The following is a 25,293-nucleotide window of genomic DNA, read 5'->3' on the forward strand; positions in this document are numbered from 1 at the left end:
AGGTAACCCACAGAAAGTCCTTGTACCAGCTTCTATACTCTTATCCAAAAATGGGAGGAAAATAGTACTTTGGAGCATTAAATGAAGATAATTTATAAAATGCACTTGGTTCAAAGTAGATGTCATCAAATATTAGCTATTTAGCAGTAGGTCATTAAATATGAAATGTCCGATTTTGCTTTGAAAGTTTAGTTTATTATATCACAAACAAGAAGCAGTACAATCAATCAAAGTATGTGCCTAAACTACTGATGCAGTTTTGCCATCTAAATGGTAGCTTGTTTATGCCAGAAGCAAAGAAGCCTGAAGAGCAAGTGGTGATGAAATCACAAAGGGCATTTTCCAGAGCTTGTTGAGAATTGAATATTTTCCCTTACAAGAAATGTTCCAAAGCCTGGAGGAAGTGGTAGTCAGTTGGTACAAAGTCTGGTGAATACAGTGGATGACAAAGAGTTTCCAAGTCCAGCTCCTGCAGTTTGAGCAGCATTGTTTGTGTGACATGTGGTCTAGCATTGTCTTGCAAGAAGATTGGCCTGTCTCTATTGACCAGTCTTGGCTGCTGAATCACAACCATGTTCATCATTTCATCCAGTTAGGTACAATAGACATCCACTGCAATTGATTGACCAGGTTTCATGAAACTGTAGTGGATAATACCAGCGCTGGACACCAAACACACACCATTAGCTTTTTTTGATGAATATTCGATGAATATTTGGTTTGGGACTGTATTTTGGTACTTCATCTGTATCTAATAATTGTGCCAAATGCTTGCAATTGTCAAAAGGAATCCATTTTTCATCACGCGTAATGATACAGTGTAGAAATGGTTCACCTGTATGTCGTGACAGCAAAGAAAGGCAAGCTTCGAGATGATTTCTCTTCTGATGTTCTTTTTTTAAATTTTTTTTTTATTTCAGCATATTATGGGAGTACAAATGTTTAGGTTACGTATATTGCTCTTGCTCATGTGGTACCCATCTATTCAGATTCTTTACCTTGCCAATTTGCTTCAAATGGTCCAATATTGTTGGCCTAGTAACGTCAAACCTTACTGCTAACGCACGGGTGGGTTGAGATGGATTTGCTTCCACTACAGCATGCAGCTCATCATTATCCACCTTGGTCTCAGGTCGCCCACATGGTTCATTTTCAAGATTAAACTCACCAGAATGGAAATTCTCAAACCATCAACGTACTGCGTATTCATTAGCCACATCCTTCCCAAACACTTTGTTGATATTTCAAGCTGTCTGCATAGCACTGGTTTCACGATGGAACCCATATTCAAAAATAACACGAAATTTTGACTTATCCGTGGTTTCACAAAAATTGCTCTAAAAAAATTTTGAAAGATAATCACAAGCCAAACTATGCATTTGAAAGAATGAGGATGTAGCTTCACAATAAAAATAAAACAAGAGTGTCAAAGTGAACTGTCAGAGATATCAACTGTCAAACTTGGTACTTAAGGAAATTGGACATTTCATACTTAATAACCCAATATTATGTAAAAGGATGAAAAGAAGAGGTTCAGAAGAGCCAAGATATTACGTTTACTCTGCCACAAATATTTAGATAAGAAAGAGATTTCTTGCCTGTTAAAATGCTTATTTACAGTAAGAAGTAAGTAGAATACCAGCTGTCACAATCTTTCTAGGGTTGACCTAGTTAGATCTTTGTATTTCATGAATAGAGGGTAAGGCATAATCAGATCAAGTGCTAGAAGAAAAGAGGAAGGCAATTGAGAAAAGCAAAAAGCTTGATTCAGCAGAGGATTTAGTGCGTCATGTACACCACATCCTGTTATTCTGTTGGGTCATTACCCGATGTTATGTGTCCCAGCAGCACAAGGATAGTTCAGATCAACTTTACTCAACATCAGCAATGATTGCCGGAGGCACCCAACTCTTGCATTATCAACATGGCCATCAAATGACAAAGAAAAGAACAAATGAGAAATCTCCTTATAATCCAAGTATTTGAAGACACAATAGATGAACCACAGCACTTCATAGATATAGAATTATATTTTTACATTCAATCATAATAATTGGAGTGAAGAGACCAAAAACTGTTAGAACGTTTTAATGTATTTTCTCTGTTATTTCTATTTTCTCTCCACTCCCCAATATACATACACATCTTTAATAAGTTCTTAAGTCTCCCAAATATTAGCTCATATCCAGTCATACTATTCAGAGTTTCTACAATTCATAAGCATGCTTAAATATATTTGGAGCCAATTCACAATTCCAGCATTTACCAAAATGTTAAGTACTAAGATTTGTATTGCAGGTATCAACATGATTAAAGTAACCAGGTTGGTGAAACCTCTCTTAGAAATGACATCTCAGTCAGGGAAATGCACCATTGGCCATGAATATTGTTTTTATTGGAGATCTCTGATTCGGCACTCCAACATCTCACACTGCTAAATCAACAGGCAACTCATTCTTACCTCTGTTGTTAAATATCAAGCATTTTCCAAAAGCCACAGTGTTGGATGAGTTGACCAGTAACAAATGAATCTTTAAGTCAGACACTGAAGCAGAAAACCGTTGTGGTTGAACATGAAGCAAACATTTAGATGTAAAATCCAACATTTAAATCACATCTGCTATAGGACTCCAGGGAAAGAGATCTACTCAGAAAGAGAGAAGAAGATAGATGGAATGAGTCTTGGAAAGGCCCCCTCTAAGCACGTTCCTCCGCAGAGAAAAAGGGCTACCCAGACTGCCTGCCATGGTGGGCAACTGTGGTATATGTAAAAGAACCACCAACCAACCGAGGCTGTCACAGGATGAGGTCTGGCCCCAGCCTTGCAGCTGAGTCGATCAACTGCCCTGCTAGGTCTTTCTGTGATAAAAAAGAAGAGAAAGGTGGAAGTGAATACGGCTTCCCTGAGGACAAATGAGGAGGATAAGTCTCTGGTGCTGCTTAATCTCAGACACAGGCAGCGCTGGCCTGGGCATGAGGCACAAAGGGCAGTGGAAGGCAGGGCAGAGGCACGCAGGAAACATGCTGTCCCAGCCGGGCATCTCTGGGCTGTGCTGCCCTGGGTTCCAATGAGTCAGATCTAACTGGGGCAACTTAGTATCAGCCGTCTGGAAACTACGGCATTTGAAAATGGCTTGACAGTGAGGGAGAATATAAATGCATGAGTTATTTCTAAAGAATAACAGACTTTGTAATTTAATAACGTGCCTCACATGGCAGATGCTTATTACAAGTTGGTAAAATGGTGTTATGTTTAAGGATTTAAGCCTTGTGAAATTCAGGCTTAAATGATATTTCAGGCATTAGAGGAAGAGAGAGGAGTCACGTATTTCTCTATCTGAGACATCACTATTTTCAGATAGAAGCAGTAGGGGCATCTTTCTCGTGGCTGCCTGACTGTGAACTAAAGAGTCTGACAAACTGAGAGGACTAAAGGATCCATATTGATCCCTCCTATATCTCCTGGTCTTGACAATACCACCTAGAGATGATGTGGCAGCTGTTAAACCCTTATTTCTGCCCAGAGCACTCAAATTAATACATAATATGTGAAAGAGAGAAAAGCCTAGAAGGTTTTATGGGAACTGTTCAAGATGGCAGGAAAAGAAGACACCTGGAAACTAAACTGTAAGTCAATAGCTGTGGTCAGCAATTTTGCAAACAAACCAAAGGGAGGAATTTTTCTCTTACTAGAAGCCCAAGCCTTTCCTTAGCCTCCCAGGAAGACCTCTCTGAAGGTTGAGCTGTAGCTGCAGAACTGGTGATTGGATACGTCTCCACGTCCATGACAGAATCCCTGATGTCTTGCAAAGTATAGCTGTCATTTAAGGACTACATCTTCCCGGGAGGAGGCTAAATCATCCTAGAGAAATGGAGCAGGAATGATCAGTTGAAAGAGGAGATTGATGAAAATCGGTTGACAAGGTCCTGCTCGGGAGGTTGCTCAATGACCAAAGACTCTCAATATTTCTGAAACTGTGGTCTTACTATTAAAGTCTATTGAGTGGATGTTTGAAATGTGGGGAAGAGAAAGAAAGGAAAGGGAGGGAGAAAGAAATGAATGGCATAGAAGGACGGGTATGTGAAAGTCTTAATACCACCAAAAGGCAGGGGAAAATAAAAACCTCTTACGTGCTGATGCTGCAAAAGCAATTTCTGAGGACAGTGGAGCAATAGAGCAGATCAAGTTCATGTAAAAAAATGTAAGAACAGATGCTAGCCACAGCTAAATGCTGAGTGACCACAACATCACCCTAATTTTTGGTGGTTACAATTAGAATGTGGGAGAAGTGAGAGAGCGAAGTGGTATCAGAGGCTTAACATAGGGAGAAGAGGAGAAGGACACAAAGTCAGCCCTGAGGCCTTGGTTCCTGCCTTGGCTGGAGGCACTGCCGTGGCCATGACAGAGACAGCGTGTTGAGGCTGTGCCCACTACATGAAAAGCTTTGGAGGTTGTGGGTAGCCATAGCTCCTTCTCGGAGTAGGCTGTACATATCTTTAACCCATGTAAAACCAATGATGCAGTGATATACTTGGGTTTCTGCTACCACCACGGTCAATGTCATTACCCACCAGAGGAACCATGATTTGGAACCAAGAAAATGGCCCCTAAGAATCAGTCAGAGAACCAAAGGAATTCAAATGGCACAAAGCTTTCGTCTCTTAATGACAAACCAGACTCAGAAGTACTGAAGTTTATTTTCTAACTAGGAAGCCTGTATCAGAGAATTAACTGAAGATAGAAGGAAGGACAATTTAAGAAAACCTTTTCTGATTATTGCCTGTCTCTCCTATCACTTAATGTTAAGAGAAGACAGCCTTGCCCCTCGGACAGAATCAGTAACCAGCGATGTCTGTGGAATAAATGCATCAAGAAATGAATTAACAGCAATAGGCCTTTTGTGGTTTGAGTTCTAGTGCCTTTTCAATCCGGGGTACATTATGGAGAGATTAAATTGTTTGAACAAATTATTACATTAAAGAAACAGATGGCCCTGGCTTCTCCATTGCATGAAGATCCAACATGAACCACTGTGGCAATAGCATTAACAGGTCTGTTTTTCTCCTCGCTAAGGTTCTGGTATATTATCCCAAGAGTAAGCTAGTAAAAGATAATCAGCTTGACTACCAGAAGCTAGACATGGGGAGAAAAACACAATAATCAATAATCTCTTTTTCTCCTGAGCATATTTTTTGAAGATCTCAAAAATTGAGTTCAAATAGCTTTTAATTGAAGAAAGCTTCATTCCATATGTATTAGTAGCATATATTAAAGGGGAATTCAAGGCCAGGGTTAGGTACTTTCTCTACACAAAATGAATGTTGGCTATTCATGAGACAAGACATCAAAATGTTAAATGATTCATGGCAGTGTTAGAATAAACCTTAGAGAATTACTATATTAGAGGTTAGTGACCTAAGGACATCCACTATAAAATAATTGGCTAACAGTTGGCTAGAGAGTTAGCATAGGATCCCATTAACCACATATCTCACCCATTGAAAAAGAATGCTGGATAAAAGCATGCAAATGTCTGTCGATTATGATACTCTTAATTGTCTATCGAAGGCTGGACAAAAAGCAGTAGTTCTGGCTCCCATGCCAAGCAAGACAAATTTTTCAGCTTGCTACAAAATTAGCATTTTATATTTAAGAAGATAGCACCAGGTACTAAAAGATGATGAGAACTAGGGAAAACCCACCTTTGCTCAATGTAGTTTCTCATGCCTTTAAATAAATGTTTCAGGAGATGCATCAGAAGCCCCCGATCGGTACCAATATTTAATGAAGAAGGTGGTCTATGGTGAGCTCCACCTACAGCAGGTATAGTAACTTCAGCAATGGGTAGTGGCAGTATGGCAGAGATATCACATTCCAGCAGCAGTAGCTGCACAGTTCTATGATAAAATCCACTGTCCTGCACTGTAAGTGTGTCAGTGATGCAAGCTGTGGTGTCTATGAACAGCGGGAAGAGCTTGTGTTGTCTTCACTCGCCTGGTTCTGCCATGTGCGTTTGGACATTGTTCTTCAAGTGGTTCTTCTGACACTGGCTCTCTGGCCTTCCTGGAAATTCTGTGAGCCTCTCAGTATCTTCTCAATACATTTCCTCTCTGCTTCAATTGTTGTTTGTTACTTCCAACTAATGATCTCACTGTCTTTAGCAAGATACTGGGGTTACACAAGAGCCTGCATAAAGTCTGTTTGAATATCTCTCTAGAGAGGGCCAGTTCTTTGAGGCTTTTATATACAACAGGGAGCAGATCACACACCAGGAGGGAGTGAGCAAGAAAGCAAACAAAAGGGATTCCTGACATTTCACCAATGATCAGCATAAAGATCTCCCCTGGAAGCAAAGTAGCAAAGTGAAAAGATCATGGGCCTTGAAATCAGAACTCTACCATTTATACAATCTAAAACAAGTTGATTAAACTCTTTGGGATGTTCTTATTCTTGTATGTATACAACGGAAAACAGCATTCATTTATTTTTCAGGGCTATCATAAGATTTATAGAAAAATGGAGATGAAGAACTTAGGCAGATCCTGGAGAAAATAAAAAGAGTTGGGTAATGCAGACAGAAGGAAATGACTTGAACTTGAGACACACATGCTTTTAGACTGGAGACCAGAAAGTATCAGTGTCTTCCATTCATCATTTGAGGCCATAATTTCTTTCTAGATCTCTCACTAGCTGGATTTCATAAGTAATTCTCTAAGCAATGTCTCTCATATAAATAGCTTCAGCACAAACTTCTTCCCTAATTTCCAGACTCATAAACAACTTGCTCTATGGCATTTCTACTTGGATATTTTACAACCATTTCAAACCGCAGGTTTTTAAAAGAGGATTTTTAATTCTACTACCATGTAAACATGTTCCTCCTCAGTCTTTTACATCTCAATAAATGCCATTACCTTACATACAATTATTTCCATCGAACAACTAGGAATAATTATTGAATCTTCTGTTGCCTTCATCTAACCCATCAGCCTGTCCTGAAGTTTGTATCTATGAAATATTTAGAGAATCTTTCAATATCTCTACATCTTCATTGATATCCTAGTCCAATCCATCCTAATTTCTCATCCAGCCAGGGCCTGACAAGCTTTTCTATAAAGGACCAGATTATACATATTTTTGCTTTGCAGGCTACAGTGTTCCTGTCATAACTACTCAATACTGCCATGGTAGTGTGAAAGTAGCCATGGGAAACAATGCATGCAAATGATCTCAGCTGTGTTTTACTGAAAGTTTACTTACTAAAACATGTGGCAGCCCAGACTTGGCCCATGGTGATAGTTTGCTGATCTCTCACCAGACTGTTAGAGTTGCCTTCTAACCTGAATTTCTGAATCCAAATTTGACACTGATATATTTCTACACTGAAGTCACAGATTTATTCAAAACACAAAACAGATAAGATCTTGTAACATAAAATCCTTGAAAGGCTTTCTATTGCAAATAAAATAAAATACAAACCTTATACTTTGGCCTAGAAATTTCTGTATGACCTGGTTTTTGCTTACCTATCTGACCTCACTCATACCACTCATTTCTAAGTTCTAACCATCAGCAGCCTACTTTCAGTTACGAACACACAGCAAGCTTTTTCCTGCTTCTGACTTTTGTCCTGAAGCTCCTTCTGCCCAGAACCCTCCTCTTTAGACTGTTTGCAGGCCTGTGTAATTTTTATTCTTCTGGAGTCAGCTTAAAACGTCACCTTTTCGATGACTACTGTTGTAACATAGGCATTCCCAGCCCACGCTACCTTTTTATCTAGTGATGAAGTTACTCTGACTCTTTCATAGCATCTACCATGGTCTCTATCTTGTTTCTTTGTTTATTTTATTTTTACCTCTCCAAACAGATTATAAACTCCATGAGGACAAAGTCCTCTCACGACAGCCCTACTCACGACAGCATCTTGAGCTCTCAGCACAAGGAAGATTGTCAATAAATAGAAACTGAATATTTGAATGAATACAATGAAAACAGGCCAAGCCAGGTGCAAATATACAAGAGTCTGAAGGCCAAAAGAATTAAGAAAGTTTTTACCAGAGAAAGAGAAATAGAGGAAGAGGGAGGAAAGGAGAGAAATAGAGAGGGAGACAGACAGAGAGAGAGAGAAAGAGCACTTGAAGAGACCAGACTAGGGAAGGTTCAAGTTATTCCTTATGGGAACAGACGAAAGAGTTGACCAAGACCAAAAAGTCTTTACACGGCACTGAGTCAGCAGAAAAAATTGGAGAACATCACATCTTGTGATCTTAATGATTGCACGATTTTTAAAAATTTGCTAGACACATATGGTAGCCATTTTTATTATTATTATAGACTTATGTAGACTTATGAAAAATTTCATTTTTATGAGGTCCTGTAAAGGTATATTCTGAGGACTTGATAGGAAAAAAAAGACTGGAAAGAATAGTCTAAGCACTAGTAAGGTAATCTTTTTTATGAATGATTTAAAGGAATACTTCAAAGAAATGCTTCTCAAACATTAGTCTGCATAAGAATCACCTTTTCATTGAGATTCAATTTACACGCTATAAAATTAATCCTTTTAAGGTGTTGAATTCAGTGGTTTTTAATATATTCACAAAGTTATGCAATCATCACAAGTATCTAATTCCAGAACATTTTCATCATCCCCAAAACTCATACCCATTGGCAGTTGCTCCCCATTTCGCCTGTGCCAGCCCCCTGGAAACTACTAATTTTTCTCTCCTATGGATTTACCTATTCTGGATATTTTACATCAATGGAATCATCTAATATATAGCTTTTTGTGTCTAGCTTCTTTTACTTAGCATAATGTTTCCCAGGTTCATCCATGATGCAGCATAAATCAGTACTTTTTATGGCTAGATAACATTCTATTGTATAAACATAGCACATTTTGTTTATCTGTTCATCAGCTGATGGACATTTGAATTGCTTCTAGTTTTTGGCTATTGCAAATAATGCTGCTGTAAGCTTTCATGGACACATTTTTAGATGGACATATATTTTCAATCCTCTTGGTTATACGCCTAAGAGTGAGATGGCTAGGTTGTATAGTGGCTCTATGTTTAACATTTTAAGGAACTGTTAAACTGTTTTCTAAAACTGCTGCACTATTTACATAGAATAAGGTATGCTATACAGTCTCCTCAAAATAGAAAGTGAAGTCCTCTCAGAGGGTCAACAGAGGTATTAAAGGATTGCCTGGACATGTACTTGGTGGTACTAAATAGAAACTAACAGGAGTTCTCCCTCCCTTGATTTCAAACCACAAGAGTGGTAACAGCCATTCCTACAGCACATACACACTAGCCTGTTACATTTGTAATATCCCTAATAATGATGTTATTGGCTTTGTTGCTAGGTTTTTTGTATTTGTTTGTTTTAGATTTGGTTAAGGGTTATGGCTGCCTAGAGGCATGTGCTTTGGCATGGAGATTCTAGAAGTTCCATTCAAGATGAAGCTAAAGGAAAGAAGAAATTTTAAAAGCTAAAGAGAGGCAGGAAGCATCCAAATTGGTCAATTCTACAGCCCTCAGCTTATGTTCTAGTTAGTCATTCAGTGCAGAGCCAAAGCAGCACAACAGTCTGCAGTAAAACCCAATATTTGTACCCTGAACATTTATAGAATTTGAGGACCCCCAAATAGGCATGAAATAGCAAACTATTAGAAAACTTCAGCCTACTTAGTCATGGCATGGTGCAGCATATTATCCATGTACAATGTACAGGAAGAAAAAGAAAGAAGCCTGATTATACATACAATGAAAATCTCTTACCAGTGAAGGAACCAAACTAACAGTTTTTGGGCAAGGATGTGAGATATTCCTCCCAGGAGCTGGAGCTTTTTAAGAGCCAAAAGGCTAAAGTGTACAAAGAAAAAGGAGCCGTTAATGTTTAGGCACATCATCAGATATATAAATGAAATTAAATTTGTAAACTCATGAAGTTACTCTGTAAGAAATCAGTGCAGCTCCTTGGACAAAGACTGGGCTGTGCAGGCATAGGGTGAGACTCTGTGAGGCCTAGAACACATGGCCTCTTGTGTGACTGAGAGCTGGATGGTGACACTAGACTCAGGTAGTAGTAGGAATGTTGGGGCTACAGCTTAGGAAAAGTAAAGCGACCTTGAATATCTCTGATATTCAGATTAGGTGCCAAAAAAGCTTTGATGTGTGCCCTAAAGTAAAGGACATGCCCTAAGATTAAAATCAAAATCAAATAGAAAAATAACCAAGCTGAAAGGACCAAAATAATCTGCAAGTAATTTAATACTTGCCAGGGCAAAAATCAACACATCTTATAAAAGAAAGCAGCATTATCCCAATTCTTGGGAAGATTCAATACACAATATTTGCATATAATCAAATACTGCTAGATGTATGAGAAGTAGAAAATATGCCCCAAAATCAAGAGAGAAAAGAACTCATTCAAATAGGACCCAAGGTAAACCAGACATTAGAATTGGCAGGCAAAGATTTTAGAATAGCTATTATCAATATTTTCAAGAATTTAAAGAAAAACAAAAAGTCATAATGAGTGAACAGAATGGGAATATTAAAAGAAAATGGTAACTAAACTGAAAATTTAGAACTTCAAAGTGCAACATCAGAAATAAAAAATTCACTGAATAAGAAGTTGAACACAAATCAAAGCCACAATGAAATATCACCTAACTCCAGTGTGAATGGCCCTTATCAAAAAGTCCCAAAACAACAAATGCTGGTGAGGATGTGGAGAGATAGGAAAACTCTTACACTGCTGTTGGGACTGCGAATTAATACAACCCCTGTGGAAAATAATTTGGAGATACCACAAAGAGCTAAAAATAGAAATACAATTTGATCCAGCAATAGCACTACTAGCTCTTGCTCCACTCCACTCTCCCATGCTCCATGGATTCCCTCTGGCATATGTTGGCAGACATGAGCTCAAGCCAACCAAGCTCTCCCACAACTGTGATGTGGGCCAGGAAGTTCCCCGCCCAGAATCCCAGTCTGAGCTGAGAGTGCAGCCCTCCTGTGTGGGGAGGGGTATCCCACAAGAATTCTGCAGCTAGGACCCACATTGTACTCTCCCCGCCCATCTGCCCATGTGGGTTCCCTCACCTTCCAAGACTAATTCACAAATCTTCCCTCCTTGCCCCCAAGCAACGTGATCAAGACCTGGGAGTATGGGATCTGGCCTATGGGCCCATTCCTAGGTTCCCAATGATCAATACTTGACCATGACAGGGAGAAGCATACTGGTCCTGAGTTGCCCATGGGGTGCCCAAGCAGGTTCAATGTCCCTCTGTCTTGGGCATGCCCCACTTTGATGGAGTCACTGCGCAAGCAGCACCAGGGAGGGCCAGTTGGCAGGGTGCTCGCAATGCGAGCACCCCTCGGTCCACTGCACAACCCTAGGAAGAAAGGTCTGAGCCCCATTCACTGTGGGAGCCTTGGTGTGATGGCTCAGTTGTCTCTTTTGGCAACTATGGGTGGTAGAGAGGAAAAAGAGAAAAACAATCTAAATGAAGAGAAGCTAGCACTCTGGTCACGGCCATCCCTCAGTCTGGGAGGCTGTCTGCCAAGAATGTCCAGGCACTGGAGTCACACAGATCACCTGGGACCCACTGTACCCCTGTGGCTCCTGCAGACTGAGCCAGAGTTGGGAAATGTCTATGTGGGAGTGAGCAAGATGAAACCTGAGGAGTTGAAGCTCCCTGGGGAGGAAAAAGACGCATGGTGGGTAGAGAAGCAATATGGTGCCTGCTGTTAGGGATTGGGTCTATGGGGGACGGAAGCACCCCAGGAGGGCTGGGAGCCTGATGCCCTGTCCACAAGAAGCTCCCAGCTCACTGGTGGCAGCAGCCTCTGGGCTTGTGTGGGCAGAAAGTCTCTCCAGCAGCTCAAGAACCCACTAACTGTCAGAGATGTGAGCAAGGAAGAAACAAACCGCTCCACCTACCCTTCTCGCTGGACTCCAAGGCTCTCGGGGGTTGATCTATGCCGATACCTTGCTCCTTCCTGTTCTGCTCCACAACTTCTTCCCCTGGAGTCTCCTGATGGTTTTGACACCCTTCCCTCAGATCCACACCTGATCTCTGTTTGTCTGTTTATTCATATTTTCTCTTTCATCTAAAACTTCTTACTAAGATGCTCTGGCATTTTAGTTTCTCTGATCAGCCATCTTGCTCTAATCTTGTTTACATTTTTCAATAGTCATTGAACTGTACACTTAAGGTGTGTGCATTTCACTATGTAAATTTTACCTCAACTTAAAATATAAAAACTAAAAAATATTTTTAACATTTTTTCATAGCCATCTTGTTTGTTCTTCTTAATAGTTTTATGAGGAAGAAAGCTGGTATTGGTATTTTCATTTAAAAAAGTGATAAATTGCTTGAGATCATACAGAAAGTTTTTGGTACAGGAATGACTATAATTCCTGACTGAAGAAACCTTTTTTTCCCTTATTTTTGCCTCAGTTTAAGTAATTTGTTTTATTTTTAAATCACCACATAAAACTGGATATACTTTGAAATAAAACTTTCACAACTTTCATTTATTACAAAGAACTGTATATAGTCATATTGTGTCAGATACCAGTGTATGGTCTATTTCTAATATATTAGCCTCTATTATATTTCTCTTTTCTATGACATAATCCCTGGTCATAGCATTCATCACTCTGGTATCAAACTTCAATTAGGTAAAAAAAAAAAGTAAAAACTGTTTGCATGGAACATTCTGTTCCAATGAAAATGACTTCCAGTCTGACTTACTAATACTGAATTTTTTGGAAACCAAAATGATTCAAAGTCAAACATTTTGTTAAAACAATTTAAGTCAAATTACTTTTCAGAGGAAGCCATGTTTTAAAATCCCAACTGGTTAGTCAGGGACTCACAGTCCAACATTAGCCAGAATTTCTAGGATTTTGTGACTTTTGGCTTGGTATTACAACACCTTTTATGTCAGCGTGAGCAATTTCCTAATGCCCAATTCTCATAAAAATAACATTTTAAGTGTGCATGAAAGTAGTTTTTCACTGGGAATTCATAATCAGATTTAATGAAAAATTGGTGGCAAAAAAATCAACTATAAGATGGTTTTGTTATCTAGGCTTTTTAGCCTTTGGATGTAAGACAATTTCTATTCTTATTTTTTTCATTTTGTCTTTGTTTTGTTGGTGGTGGTGATGGTCCTGGTTGTGTGTATGAGTATGTTCATCCTTTATGTTCATGAACATTGTTGTGGATACTTGGCAAATGACAGGTCTTGGCTATCTTTTCAAGCAGTGACAAGGGAGGGAAACAGATGGTTTTGACTGTCTAGGATATACGTAAGTCACACACATACAAATAGATCACAGTTATACCTATTTAAGCCATGATGATGAGGTTCTACTATATATATTAAATAATAATGAGATATATTGTGAGGTTATGGAGAAATAAATATTCTGCTAAAAAGTTACAAGGTGTGAAGGTAATGGTGGTGAGACATGATATAGCAAACGGCCATTATTAAGCACAGTATTGGAAGTCTAACGTCCATAAAGGACCTTTGCAATATCATACAAATGCCATCTTACAGTTATTTAGAGAAGTTACCACTAAAAAGATTTTCGTTCCTTTTCCTTTCCTTTCTTTTTTTTTTTTCTTTCTGAAAATTTCTGAAGAAAGAAATGAAAGCAACGAATGCTTCTTATTTCTGCAAACCCAAAGCTTTGGGAAACACTTAAAACTTTAATCCTTACCTTTTTTTTTTTGTATGCATCATCTCTTGTCAACAAAAACATTTTTAGGCTTGCACAGCTAGACAAAAGATATCTAGCTACCCCATTTACCCAGCAAGTGGCAAGGAAAAGCCCAGCTATGGTTACTTGGAATCTAGGTCAGTAAAAACCCAATGAAGTTTTATTGATTTACTCCTTTTTCAAGCAGATTCAATCTGTAATGGGTAGCAAGAAAAAACGGATAACGAGCAAAAGGAAGGAAAATATTTCTAACATTTCACAGTAAAGTTAAAGCAATTGAAGCAAAGTTCTTCTCTGAATGCTGCTGCTTCTTCAGTGGATTGCCAAGCCCAGTGGGGAAGAAGACAGACTACCCTGACATTGCAAAGCAAACTCAAGAGTAAACAATTATTTTCTTCCTTATATTGATATCTTAGGTATTAGTAACCTGATAAAATTGTGTCTACATTGGTAATTACTGCAATTGTATAGCATTTCTAAAAGATAATATAAAGAATAGTAGATATAAAGGAAAATAGAAACTCAGAAAAATATTTGAAAAGGCCTATGTCATACTAAACCACATAACTAAAGGCCTCTCTGATTTGTTGGGAAAGATCAATTTAGAATGACATTCCCATACTGTTAATATTGAACACAGTATAATTTGATCAGAATTTCCTCTTGTCACTTGTTATAGAAAATTTGAAATTTGGTTGATACTTTGGTGCTTTAGTTGGGTAATTTTTTTTCTTTTTTGAGAGACAGTCTCCCTCTGTTGCCTGGGCTAGAGTGCAGTGGAGTGATTTTAGCTCACTGCAACCCTGAACTCCTGAGTTCAAGTGATCCTCTTGCCTCAGCCTCCCAAAGCACTGGGATTAGAGATGTAAGCCACTATACATAGCCATAATTTTCTTTCTTTTTATAGGAAAGGTCCTGCTGCGTTCTGAGCATTCTTCTAAACAGTTCATATTTTAAAGACTGAAATTATCATTTGTATTTTCTCTGAGATGAACCAAGAAACAATGTCAACATAGAAGAAAGCCAATTCAAAATAGCAGAGTTAAAAAAAAATAGAGAAGTTAATGACAGTAAGCAGCCCTATCCTTTCCTCCTTAACTTTTAAATTCTACTTGTAAGGCAAAAAAAAACAATGTCAAATACGAAGTTATTATCATTATCCACCATTGAACAGTCGTAGACTGCTCACTACTGAACTTAGAATTTATGGGAGCTTATGTGAGAAATATTAGACATCACCATTGATTTTAAAGAGTTTATAGTTAACTTGAGGGAGATAAAAGCAAAATTAAGGAATAATTGAACTCTGTCTCATGAGGTAGTATTATCAGTACAGTAGATGTTCAAATTCCACAGGTAGAAGGAATATGTTTTAAATGGCTTTGTCCGAATAAGCCTTTTCAGAGAAGGCAGGACTTTGAATCTGTCTCGAGAAAGTGAGGGATTTAGAAAGCAGAGAACAGGTTCGGGCTGGGTAACCTGGAGATCCCTGGACCTCTGATATAATTGTGGCCTCAAAGCCAGGAGCGGATACGCTGAGGATTTCAACAGCTTAAAATATGTTTGTTGGGCAAGACAATTCAGTGGTTAACCAGACTGTGGAGAGCCGCTTGGGGGGGGTATCTTTCAGGGACCATGAACATAGCACTTTGTTAATCTGGAAACCATTAAAATTTTCATGGGGCAAAATTCTCTTCTAACACTGGAATTTCTGCTACTTAACTCTTTCTCCGGCTTTAGTTGCCCTAGCTGGAAATTGGGGCAAAGAATTTCTCTGATCTGCATCAAAAAAAAAAATCAATTTAAAGCTCAAGAATAATGAGCATGAAAGTGTTTTGGAAGCTGCGCACCATTCGGAATATCTTTATTCCTATTATATTACTCTGTGGTATGATGACTAAAATTAGATTCCTTTTGACAGACAGTAAATCTTTCAGGCTATGCCAGTATCTGGATTGTTTTACTGCAGTTGGGAACAAAAATAACAACAGTTTTTCTCTACCACCTGGACACAGTGAGGGTAAGACAAATAGCTTCTCTTTCAACTGGCAGGAAAGAAGCAACTACTTTTAAAGTGATCTGTCTCCAGTGGTTCTTGGTGTTGTCATTCCCAACTTCAGGGAGTCTTTGGGCCATCCACACTCCTATCTGTCTGCACAAGGCCGTCATCAGAGATGCCCAGACAGGAGCCAGACATGGGCACTGGGACAGAATAATTTCAACGCGAAGCCAGGTAAAGTGACACTCTGCTTCCTGATTAGCTAGGGCAACACAACAGCCCACTCAGGTGGGGACTTTCTATTACCTGCGTGCCAGCTGTAGAAATATTTTTTTTCTCCTTATATCCTATAAAGAATCTAGGGTGAGTCGATTCAGAGTGCAAACCAGTTGATGCATGAACATCTATCTACATGTGCAGCTGTCAGAACGTCAGGAGGAACTGGCAATCTTTTCTCATGACCCTTCTCTGATCTTCCCATTTGCTGCCAAAAATTAATTCATATTTTCACCTATATTTAAAATACCTATTTGAAACTAACCCCCACACACATACATACGCACACACACTTTAAAACTCAAAAAAACTATGTCATTAAACTTTTTTTGTTAAGTGAAGTCCTATTGTACTGTGGTTTATTCCCTGCGGTTATATTGAATTTAATTGTCCGAAATCTTGAATCACTTTTTGAAGTTTTCTAAGCATCTTCAGCAAGGCTTATCTTTTGGCCTTACTTCTAAAATGTCAATATAATACATCTGCAGGCTGTTTCCTACCGATCCACTGCTCAGAAGGATGAAGGATGACATTTGCTGAGTCAAGAATGATGCTGATGGTATGAGGAAGCTCTGAGAACTTCCCATTGACCTTCCCACAAAGTTAAGGGCCAAACCTCCCAGCTTTCCTCAGCCAGAGACTTACTTAAGTTTCCTTCCAGAATAAAAGTTGTAAAGGTCTATGACACCTCTTTCTTGCTCACCAGGGGAGGTGACGGGTGGGGGAGTGAATAAAATTCCCCAGTGTCACAGGGCACAAGGAAAAGATTTTCCTTCCATCACTGGTTTTGGATTCCCTTCATGTTTACAGATTACCTTAGCTGGCACACCTTGAGGACGAGGGTCTTGAGAACAATCCAGAAGAGGATCTAGTTAGATTTCCATGAAAGAAAGCCTATGTGCCATTCCAGTAGAGTCAGACACGTGGAGGACCTGGCCACAGAAACTTCCAGAGCCAACAGAGAAAGGAGAGAGAGAGGGACAGGAAAGTGGAACCTACCTCACCCTTCCATTGCAGGTGGCAGCTCTGGGCTCACTGGGGACTAGAGCAGGCCTGTGGAAGCAGCCTTACTCACCGATCATCATGAAGCTAGATGGTTCCAGAATCTTGTGGGGGACACACGAAGTTGTTTGAGGAAAGCCAAAGTGGATGCTGTCTTGCTGCCAGATTGATTCAAAACCTCAGACCAAACTTCCAGATGAGGCCGTCAATCTCATCAGCTTCCCACAGCTTCTCCAAATCCTGTCAAATACACACGTGGCTGAGGAGCCAGAGCTGGGGCGGGCTTGGGCTCTCTGGCATGCCTTAGTCTGCCCTCACCCCACCACCTCACCCCCAAGGAAGACCAAAACCTCTTCTAATTCGACACCATATTAAACGGCCCAGTACAAGCTATTATCTTCCCCAGCAATTTGCTGGGTCATTTTGGAGTTTTTTGTTTGTTAAACCACCTCCACACACACACACATGCTGGCTCCACGGCAAGTATAGAATTTCCAGTAAGCAGCCTTGATTTCAGCGCCCGTTTGGGTCACTGACTTCAAGTGGGAGTAAAGACACTTTCATCATATTTTCTTGGCTTCTAAAGCTGGCCGAAGCCCAGAGGCTGGTAAGGTAATTCAAGGAGCCTAGAATGACCTGCCTGCAAAGAGGCGAGAAAGTTCTTTCAGTTTAGCACATTACTAATCAAGGATCACATTTCCTGAATAATAATAATGATCAGAAGAATCGGAAAGGGTTAAAGACATTCTGATATTTTTCTAAATTCCAAAGCTCTCGCGACTTTGGTTTCAGTCTTTCTCTTCTGGCTGGAGACCAGGAGCCTCTCCCAGGAGGCTGCGTCCCCCTAGAGAAGTTGGCCGCTGCAAGCCCCGCGGGCCCCAGGGCAGGAGATTTCTGCAAGTCTCGCTCTTCGCGTCTGGCAGTAGGAGGTGCTCCCTGCACCGCAGGGCGGGGCTGGCAGTCCGGGGTGTGGGTGCAGCAGCCCCTCCCCGCCTCCCTCCTCCCCAGCTCGTGCTGCTGCCCAGCTCCCCTTCGCCAGCCCCCCCCCCCACCTCCCTGCCCCCAGCCCAGAGATCAGGGAATTTCCCCCACATCATCCCCAAACTTGACTTTCCTGCCTGCGGGAAGGGGTGAGCGCAGATAAAAGGAGTGGGGAGGGCAGGAGGCAGCCACAGCGCTCTGGAGCCTCAAATCTCTGAGCTTTTTTCCTGCCCTCTGGAACCCTCCTCGCTGCGCGCTCTCGGCCGCTATGAAACTCCTGCCCAGAGGCGTCGCCCGCGTGCCCGGCCCGTCCGGGTCGCTGTGTGCGCTGCTGGCGCTGCTGCTGCTGCTGTCGCCGCCGCGGCCCCTCGCCAGCGGTGAGCGCGCGGGGCACGAGGGACCGGCCGGCCGGGCGGAGCGGCGCGTCCCGGCCTCTGCGTCCCGGGCGCGGGGCAGAGCGGTCCCCGCGACGCCTGTAACGCTGCCTCTCTCTTTCCTTCCCCAGCTGGTCCCGTCGCGGCTGTGGTGCGAGAGCTGCGTTGCATTTGCCTAAACACCACTCCCAGAGGGGTTCACCCCAAAAACATTGTTAACCTGCAGGTGATCGCCCCAGGCCCGCAGTGCTCCAAGGTGGAAGTGGTGTAAGTCCTCCCGCACCGCGGGTGTCTACCGTGACCTTGAGGAGAGGGCAGTCCCCCCAGCCTGGGCCTTCGACCCCTGTGGCTCAGGCATGCATCCTCTTTGTTTCTCTGCAGAGCCTCCCTGAAGGACGGGAAGGAAGTCTGTCTGGACCCAGAAGCCCCTTTGATCATGAAAATCATCAAGAAATATTTGAACAGGTACTTGTCACTTTGGTCTTTGTGGTTTCTTAATCTCTTCCAGGGAGAGGATAGACTTCATAAGGCCGTCCTTCTCGCTCTAGGATTTGGTTACCACATTCCAGACTGTGCTTGGAATGAAAAGATTGTTCAGAAGAAAAAGGAAAAGTTTTTCTGGAATGCCCTTTGAAGACCTTGCTCTCTAATCATACATGTAATCGCCTGAGCGCTTACGCAGAGTTCCTTACCTAGACATACTTTTTGTCTACTGTTTGTTTCTATTGATTTGTATTTTTGTTTTCACCTAACGTTTTAAACACTGTGTTTTGGGAAAAAAAAAAAAAAGGTGGTGAAGAGGAAAATGTTGAAGTTTGGTTAAACTGATAGAATTCTTTTCTCAACAGTGGAAACAAGAAAAACTGATGAAGAGAAAGAGCCATGCACTGGAAAAACTGCCCAGTCTTCAGCAGAGCGATTTTCTACGGGTCTCTAGACTCAGTGAAGACAAGAAGGAAGGGTCGAGTTTTTCCAGCAGTCAGCTTTCTTCATGGTTTCCACACTTGGAAGAGGGTAGAGAAAACCCATGTTTGTTCCTGAAGCTTTCGGCTCAGCTCATGAAGTATTTATCATTGCATTTCCTGCTATTTACCGTTATTTTATCTGCTATGTTATTGGAATATTTGGTAATTAACTATATTGTGAGCCAAGAATCACTGGTTGTTAATCTTTAAAATGTGTTGAAGTGACTATTGTATTTCTAGAATATATTTCATATAGTGTTATCTGAATGATGTTTTATTAAAATACTGCTGAGGGGCATACAATTGTTATCCTCACTCTCAATATTTTAGCGTTGTTTTAGGGGGAATATGTAGGAGAACATCCTTACTTTTGAACACAGGATGCTATTTAAGTTGCATTGCATTAGGAAGCTGGGAGTATCATACCATTATTTGTAAAGAGTGTATTTCCTTATTAGAATTTCTAAGTGTTTAAGTTCTATAAGGACTAACATATTCTCTTCATATAATTTTAGACATTTAATGTCTTCTTAGTATGGCATAATGTCATGATTTACTCATTAAACTTTGGTTTTATGAGCTATTTATTATTTTACTAGGAATACTATAATTCTGGTCACTGTATGTTATGAATAGAGGAAGAAACTAGGAAACAGGTAAATTCATGTCTTTTACTTTTTATAGAAATGAATCCTTTTAGTCTTTTTAGAAATAAAACAAATTTAACATTAATCTACTCTGAAAGTTTTGGAAACATATTCTAACTATTTGAGTATAAATCCATCATTTAGTCTTCCAAAAATATATAGCATTGCTAAAATTTTTAGATGCCTATAGTGTATCTTTTAAAGGTTTTGACCATTTTATTATAAACAATCATGTATGTATCACATCTACTATATTAAAATTGTACTTTTTAACCATGTCTCATCAATTTATACCATTTTGTCCTTTGGAAAAAAAAATAAAAGATCTCTAAACTTACATGTTGTTTCTTCTTTCTTATATTGTTACAGTGAATTTTATTTTCCTTTAGTTCTACATTATTTAAAAAATTAACTCTGTTCCTCTCTGGCTAGCAGAGAGGGCCCTCATTTCTCAAATTCATTGCATTCGTTCAGCTTTTCTCACTCCCCTTTCAGTTACTCCTTCAAGACACCAACGGCCTCCAGGCTTTCAGAAAACACAAACAGGGTGTGAGACTTCCCTATCTTAAATCCTCACCTGGCTCCCTATTTCCTAGACATGGGATAAAAGTTGCTAGGCATGACACACGAGGTTCTGTCTCATCGCAATCCTGATTCCTACTTCAACTTCACTGCTCCCTCACCTTCTTTGCAGTCAGGCATTTACTTCCTTAACAGAGCGAGTTCTTTTCTGGGTCCTTGCCTTTACATTTGCTGGGGCCTCTACCTGGAAGGAACTTCTCTTTCTTCTGCCTAGGGGAGGAAGCTTATTCATCCTTCAGAACACATCTCCTTCATGAAGTTTTCCTTTGCACATCCAGCAGAGCTTGTAGTTTCCATTTTGATGTTCCCATAGTATTATCTTGTAGATATCAGAATTATAACAAATATATTGCATTGCTGTTATTGCTTTATACATGTATTCACCCTACTCTACTAAGGGCTCCCCCAGAGCAGCAGCTATATTTCATCCATCTCTGCACCCCCAATGCATGCCACGGAATGACTTAATGAATTAATAAGTGTTTTGATTCTCAGGTTGTCTGATAATATTCTAAAATCAATAAACTGGCTCATGGCAGGTGTTGAATACATCGTAATTTCTTTACCCTCTTTTCTCCTTCTTGTCTACAGATAATCCAACAAGGGCTTTGACATATGTAATCCCCTCAACCTATAACATTTACTCCTCACTTTCACCTGGCTAATTCCCATCCTTCCTTCCTTTAGGAATAGCTTACTTGTCATTTTCTGGATGCAACTTCTCTGATCCTTCCTCCTACTAGATAAAGCCTCCCTTTATGCCCTCTCATAGCATTTTGTGCTTATCCTACAGAACATTTTCTCACCAAGATGACTGTAGAGTTTATAGAGCTGATATACATGTAGTCATTTGTTTAATGCATATCTATTCCAGCTTCACTGTAAGCCCCATGAGGGCAGGGACGATGTTTATCATATTCACCTCATTTCCTAGGAAAGTGTCTAGCACATATTAGGTATGTAAGTAGATGAGTGATCTAGGCTAAACAAGTTCCACTTTCTTTCAAATATTAAAATGCCAATTTCATATAAATAACCCATTCTTAGGAAAAGCAAGGAAAGGAAAAGAAAGGAAAAAGCTAATCCAGTTAACACACACATTCACACTGTGATTGGATTAATATATCATATATGCTTACATTGGCATTATTTGTATATATTAGAATACGCTAATATATTGTTAGCATATCTATATCCATCCTAGGTTCTTCTGTATTTCTTGATCTCTCTTCTCATATATAAAATATCAATTAGATTAATATTTTTTCTATTATATGTATTGATATAGCTATATAAGATAAACAGAAAGAGAGAGATACAGAGATATGGAAAAACCTAGAGTAGATTGAAAGAGATGGGTTTGCTGACAATTTTTTCAATGATATAGAAAAGTACAAAATAACTCTAATTTTTTAAAAAATCTTTAAACTTCTGTGATATCTCTTTGTTTTCTCAAATAGTATCTTTTTTTTTTCTGAACCTATGAATTATCCACTAATCTTGGGGAAACAGTAAAAAGCAAACCAAATTATCAGAAATGTTTGAACTCTAAATTTCAGTGTTTATACAATCCTTGATTTGTTATGTCACCCTGAAATACTTATTAAATAACAACCAAGAGTAATAAATTAAACCATATTAATTGCACTTTGGATGGGTAAAATACAAGTTTTGTGAAGAAATAAACATTACCAGCAACTTTCTTTTTTATCACCATTCAAGATCTTTGTTTTTCCCTGAAGCAAAAGTGGTAAGTTTAGTTTACTCATAGACCACAGAATAAAACCTGATTTGTAATATCCTTGCAATTCTAGTTGTCCTGTCCATTCTACAATTGGTCACTCCATAAGGAAAATAGATTATAGTCTATTACCAAACAGTAACCTATGCAAGAACCTCAGTGACAACTACTGCTCACCACTATGACCACTGCTACTTGATCCTGCCACTAGCAAACTCAGGACTAACATATCTGGTGAAAATTAATATAGTGTATGTCTTCTGGGGATATGTTTTAGATTACTTGGAATTAAACAAGTGCTCAGCTAAAATCTAATCTATATTACTGCCCCAATCCAGGCAATTTTCAACACATAGTTAACGTCCTTCATTCTACCAGACTTTCCTGCCTGGTGTGACACATTCACATAATCCTTCAATTCCTAAAGGTATGACAAGATCTATGATAACATATGACTAGTGGCTTTGTTTTATATCATAGTTTTAATCCTTGCATAAGGAAAAGAATTGCTGTGGGTTACTCTCATGTTGTGTGTAGTCAGAAGTCCTTCCTGGATGTTACAAAATGAGAAATTTACCAGACATAAAGAGCACGTAGGGATTTCTAGTTGTCTCCCTGACTAAATCAAGGAAGAGAGTGTACCATGATTCTGATTTTGGCTGACAGTTCTGGTTCATTCTTAGCAAAATTAATATTATATTCTTAAGAAAGATTGTTCATACTTCAAATATGTAGGGGGAGGTAATAACATAGAAAGACCTAGAGTTCATGTCTAAAATTTTGTGTCTACAAATTCTAGAGTCCTGTTTATTAAATACAGAGAAATTACATGGAACTTTCCCTGGAAAATCTACCTCTTTAGTGTATATTTCCCCTCACATAAATTTATGATGTTTGGTTTGGATCCATCTCTAGGATTGGACAAAGAGAAAAAAATAGTTGACTTATTTACAGCAAGAGAGGCTAGTTATACTTCTTTACAGTTTGTGTGCAGTACAAAGTCAGAGCAATTGCATTTCAAATCTAGTTCTGAGTATTTCTACCTATGAGACCTTGACAATTTGTTTTAACATCTCCATTACTCATTTTTCTCATCTGTAAAATCGGTATACTGTCTATCTTACCGGCACTATCCTGTAACAAAGTAGATGCTTGATAGATACTATTCAATTGTTCCTTTCCCAAGTCTCCTAATCCAAACTCTGTTTTACAAACGAGAAAACCGAGACCTTTTTTTTTATTTATGTATATTCTTTCTATGTATGTATGAATGATTAATTTTTAGTGCTCCTAAAAATTTGTTTCTATGAGTCTTTTTAAAGAAGCTTCTGGAAACTATATATTTTGTATATATTCTCTGTCAATTTATAGAAACTATAAAAATGTATTTTCCTTCATATAAACATTCATCAAATATCCATTTATTGATAATCTTGTTACATAGCAGACCTTTTCTATTAGCTATTAAAATAAATATGTAGAGACATTGGAGGAACATTATCCGTTAAAATTAAGACATTAAGATTATCTCTCCCTTCCACAGAACATTTTGAGCTGACATTTTCCAAATTCTTCCAAGTATAAAAGAAATAAACTGTCCACCCGCAAATCAATCTTAAAAGCAATTGATACAGGAGATCCCAGTAAATTTTTATGATTTGAAGATTATGAAGATGAAGAGTTTTCAGTCTAAGTTAAGGTCTTTTTGGAGCAAATACACTCAGTTTTCCCATGAACTTCCTAGGAAGGAGAGAGGAAGAAAGGGGAGGAGAGATGAGGGGAAGGTCTAGGAAAGGGAGAGGAGAGAGGAGGGACAGGAGGGAGTGGAGAGGCTTGTATCTTGTCTTTTTTTAACTTCGTTTCTATTTTCTTCCTTCGTTTGACCTCCCTCTTCTCCTGTTCCTTTTCTTCCCCTTCCCTCCTCTTCCTCCCTCCCTCCCTCCCTCCCTCATTTCTGTTATTCCTGAGACATAAAATAATGCTACTTACAAGAAGAGGAGAAAGACAAAGGGGGCCCAACAGAAATCTCCCCCAGCGGCCAGGATCAGCTACCTCCCATGTGAATGAGGCCCTTTTTGACATTTCAGCGATTTTATTTGCTTCTGACTGCATCCACTGAAGTGAGTTCCGCTGAAGAACCTCTCATTAACAAGTAGAACTGTCAGAAATAAGTAAATTGTTGTTTTAAGCCACTAGGTTTAATGCTGGCTGACTTGTTACATGGCAAAAAAGAATTGCTGGTGCTTCGTAACAACTTTTTTGTTTTAATTTTTAATTTTTTTATTTCAGCATTTTACGGGGATACAAATGTTTGGGTTATATATATTGCCTTTGCCCCACCAAGTCAGAGCTTCAAGCCTGTCCATCCCCCAGACAGTGCACATCGCACCCATTAGGTGTGAATATACCCATCCCCTCCTCCCCCCTCCCACCTGCCCGATACCCGATGAATGTTACTACTATATGTGCACTTAAGTGTTGCTCAGTTAATACCAATTTGATGGTGAGTATATGTGGTGCTTGTTTTTCCATGCTTGTGATACTTCACTTAGTAGAATGGTCTCCAGCTCTATCCAGGATAGTGCAAAAGGTGCTAGATCACCATTGTTTTTTGTGGCTGAGTAGAACTCCATGGTATACATATACCATAGTTTATTGATCCACTCATGGATTAATGGGCACTGGGGTTGTTTCCACATGTTTGCAATTGTGAATTGTGCTGCTATAAACATTCTTAATGTGTTTCCAGGCCCTAGAACAACACTGCATTAAAATGTCCTCAAATGAATAAATAGGTAGTGAAATGCATGCATTTGAGGTTCAAGAAGTGACATTAATCAACATAAAATGAAAATAAAATTTCTAGGCCTGCAAAACATAGCAGAACTACTATGTAACCACACCCAGGAAACTATCCCCCCCCAATCCTCTTTCCCCTTCCCTCTGTACCCCATCCCCAACCTGCTCCTCAGTCCTGGG

At 39.6% G+C, this 25,293-nt stretch overlaps 1 protein-coding gene across 1 annotated transcript; it reads left to right on the forward strand.

Moving 5' to 3' along the window:
• The first annotated feature begins 18,171 nt into the window (after positions 1-18,171).
• Positions 18,172-20,270, forward strand: LOC123624256 (alveolar macrophage chemotactic factor-like). Its single transcript, XM_045531885.1, has 4 exons — positions 18,172-18,382; positions 18,511-18,646; positions 18,761-18,844; positions 19,228-20,270. The coding sequence occupies exons 1-4, from the start codon at positions 18,274-18,276 to the stop codon at positions 19,244-19,246; spliced, it is 348 nt and encodes a 115-aa protein (XP_045387841.1). The 5' UTR covers positions 18,172-18,273; the 3' UTR covers positions 19,247-20,270.
• Positions 20,271-25,293: the final 5,023 nt, after the last annotated feature.

The sequence above is a fragment of the Lemur catta genome, chromosome 19, assembly GCF_020740605.2.
Source record: "Lemur catta isolate mLemCat1 chromosome 19, mLemCat1.pri, whole genome shotgun sequence".
Classification (NCBI taxonomy): domain Eukaryota; kingdom Metazoa; phylum Chordata; class Mammalia; order Primates; family Lemuridae; genus Lemur; species Lemur catta.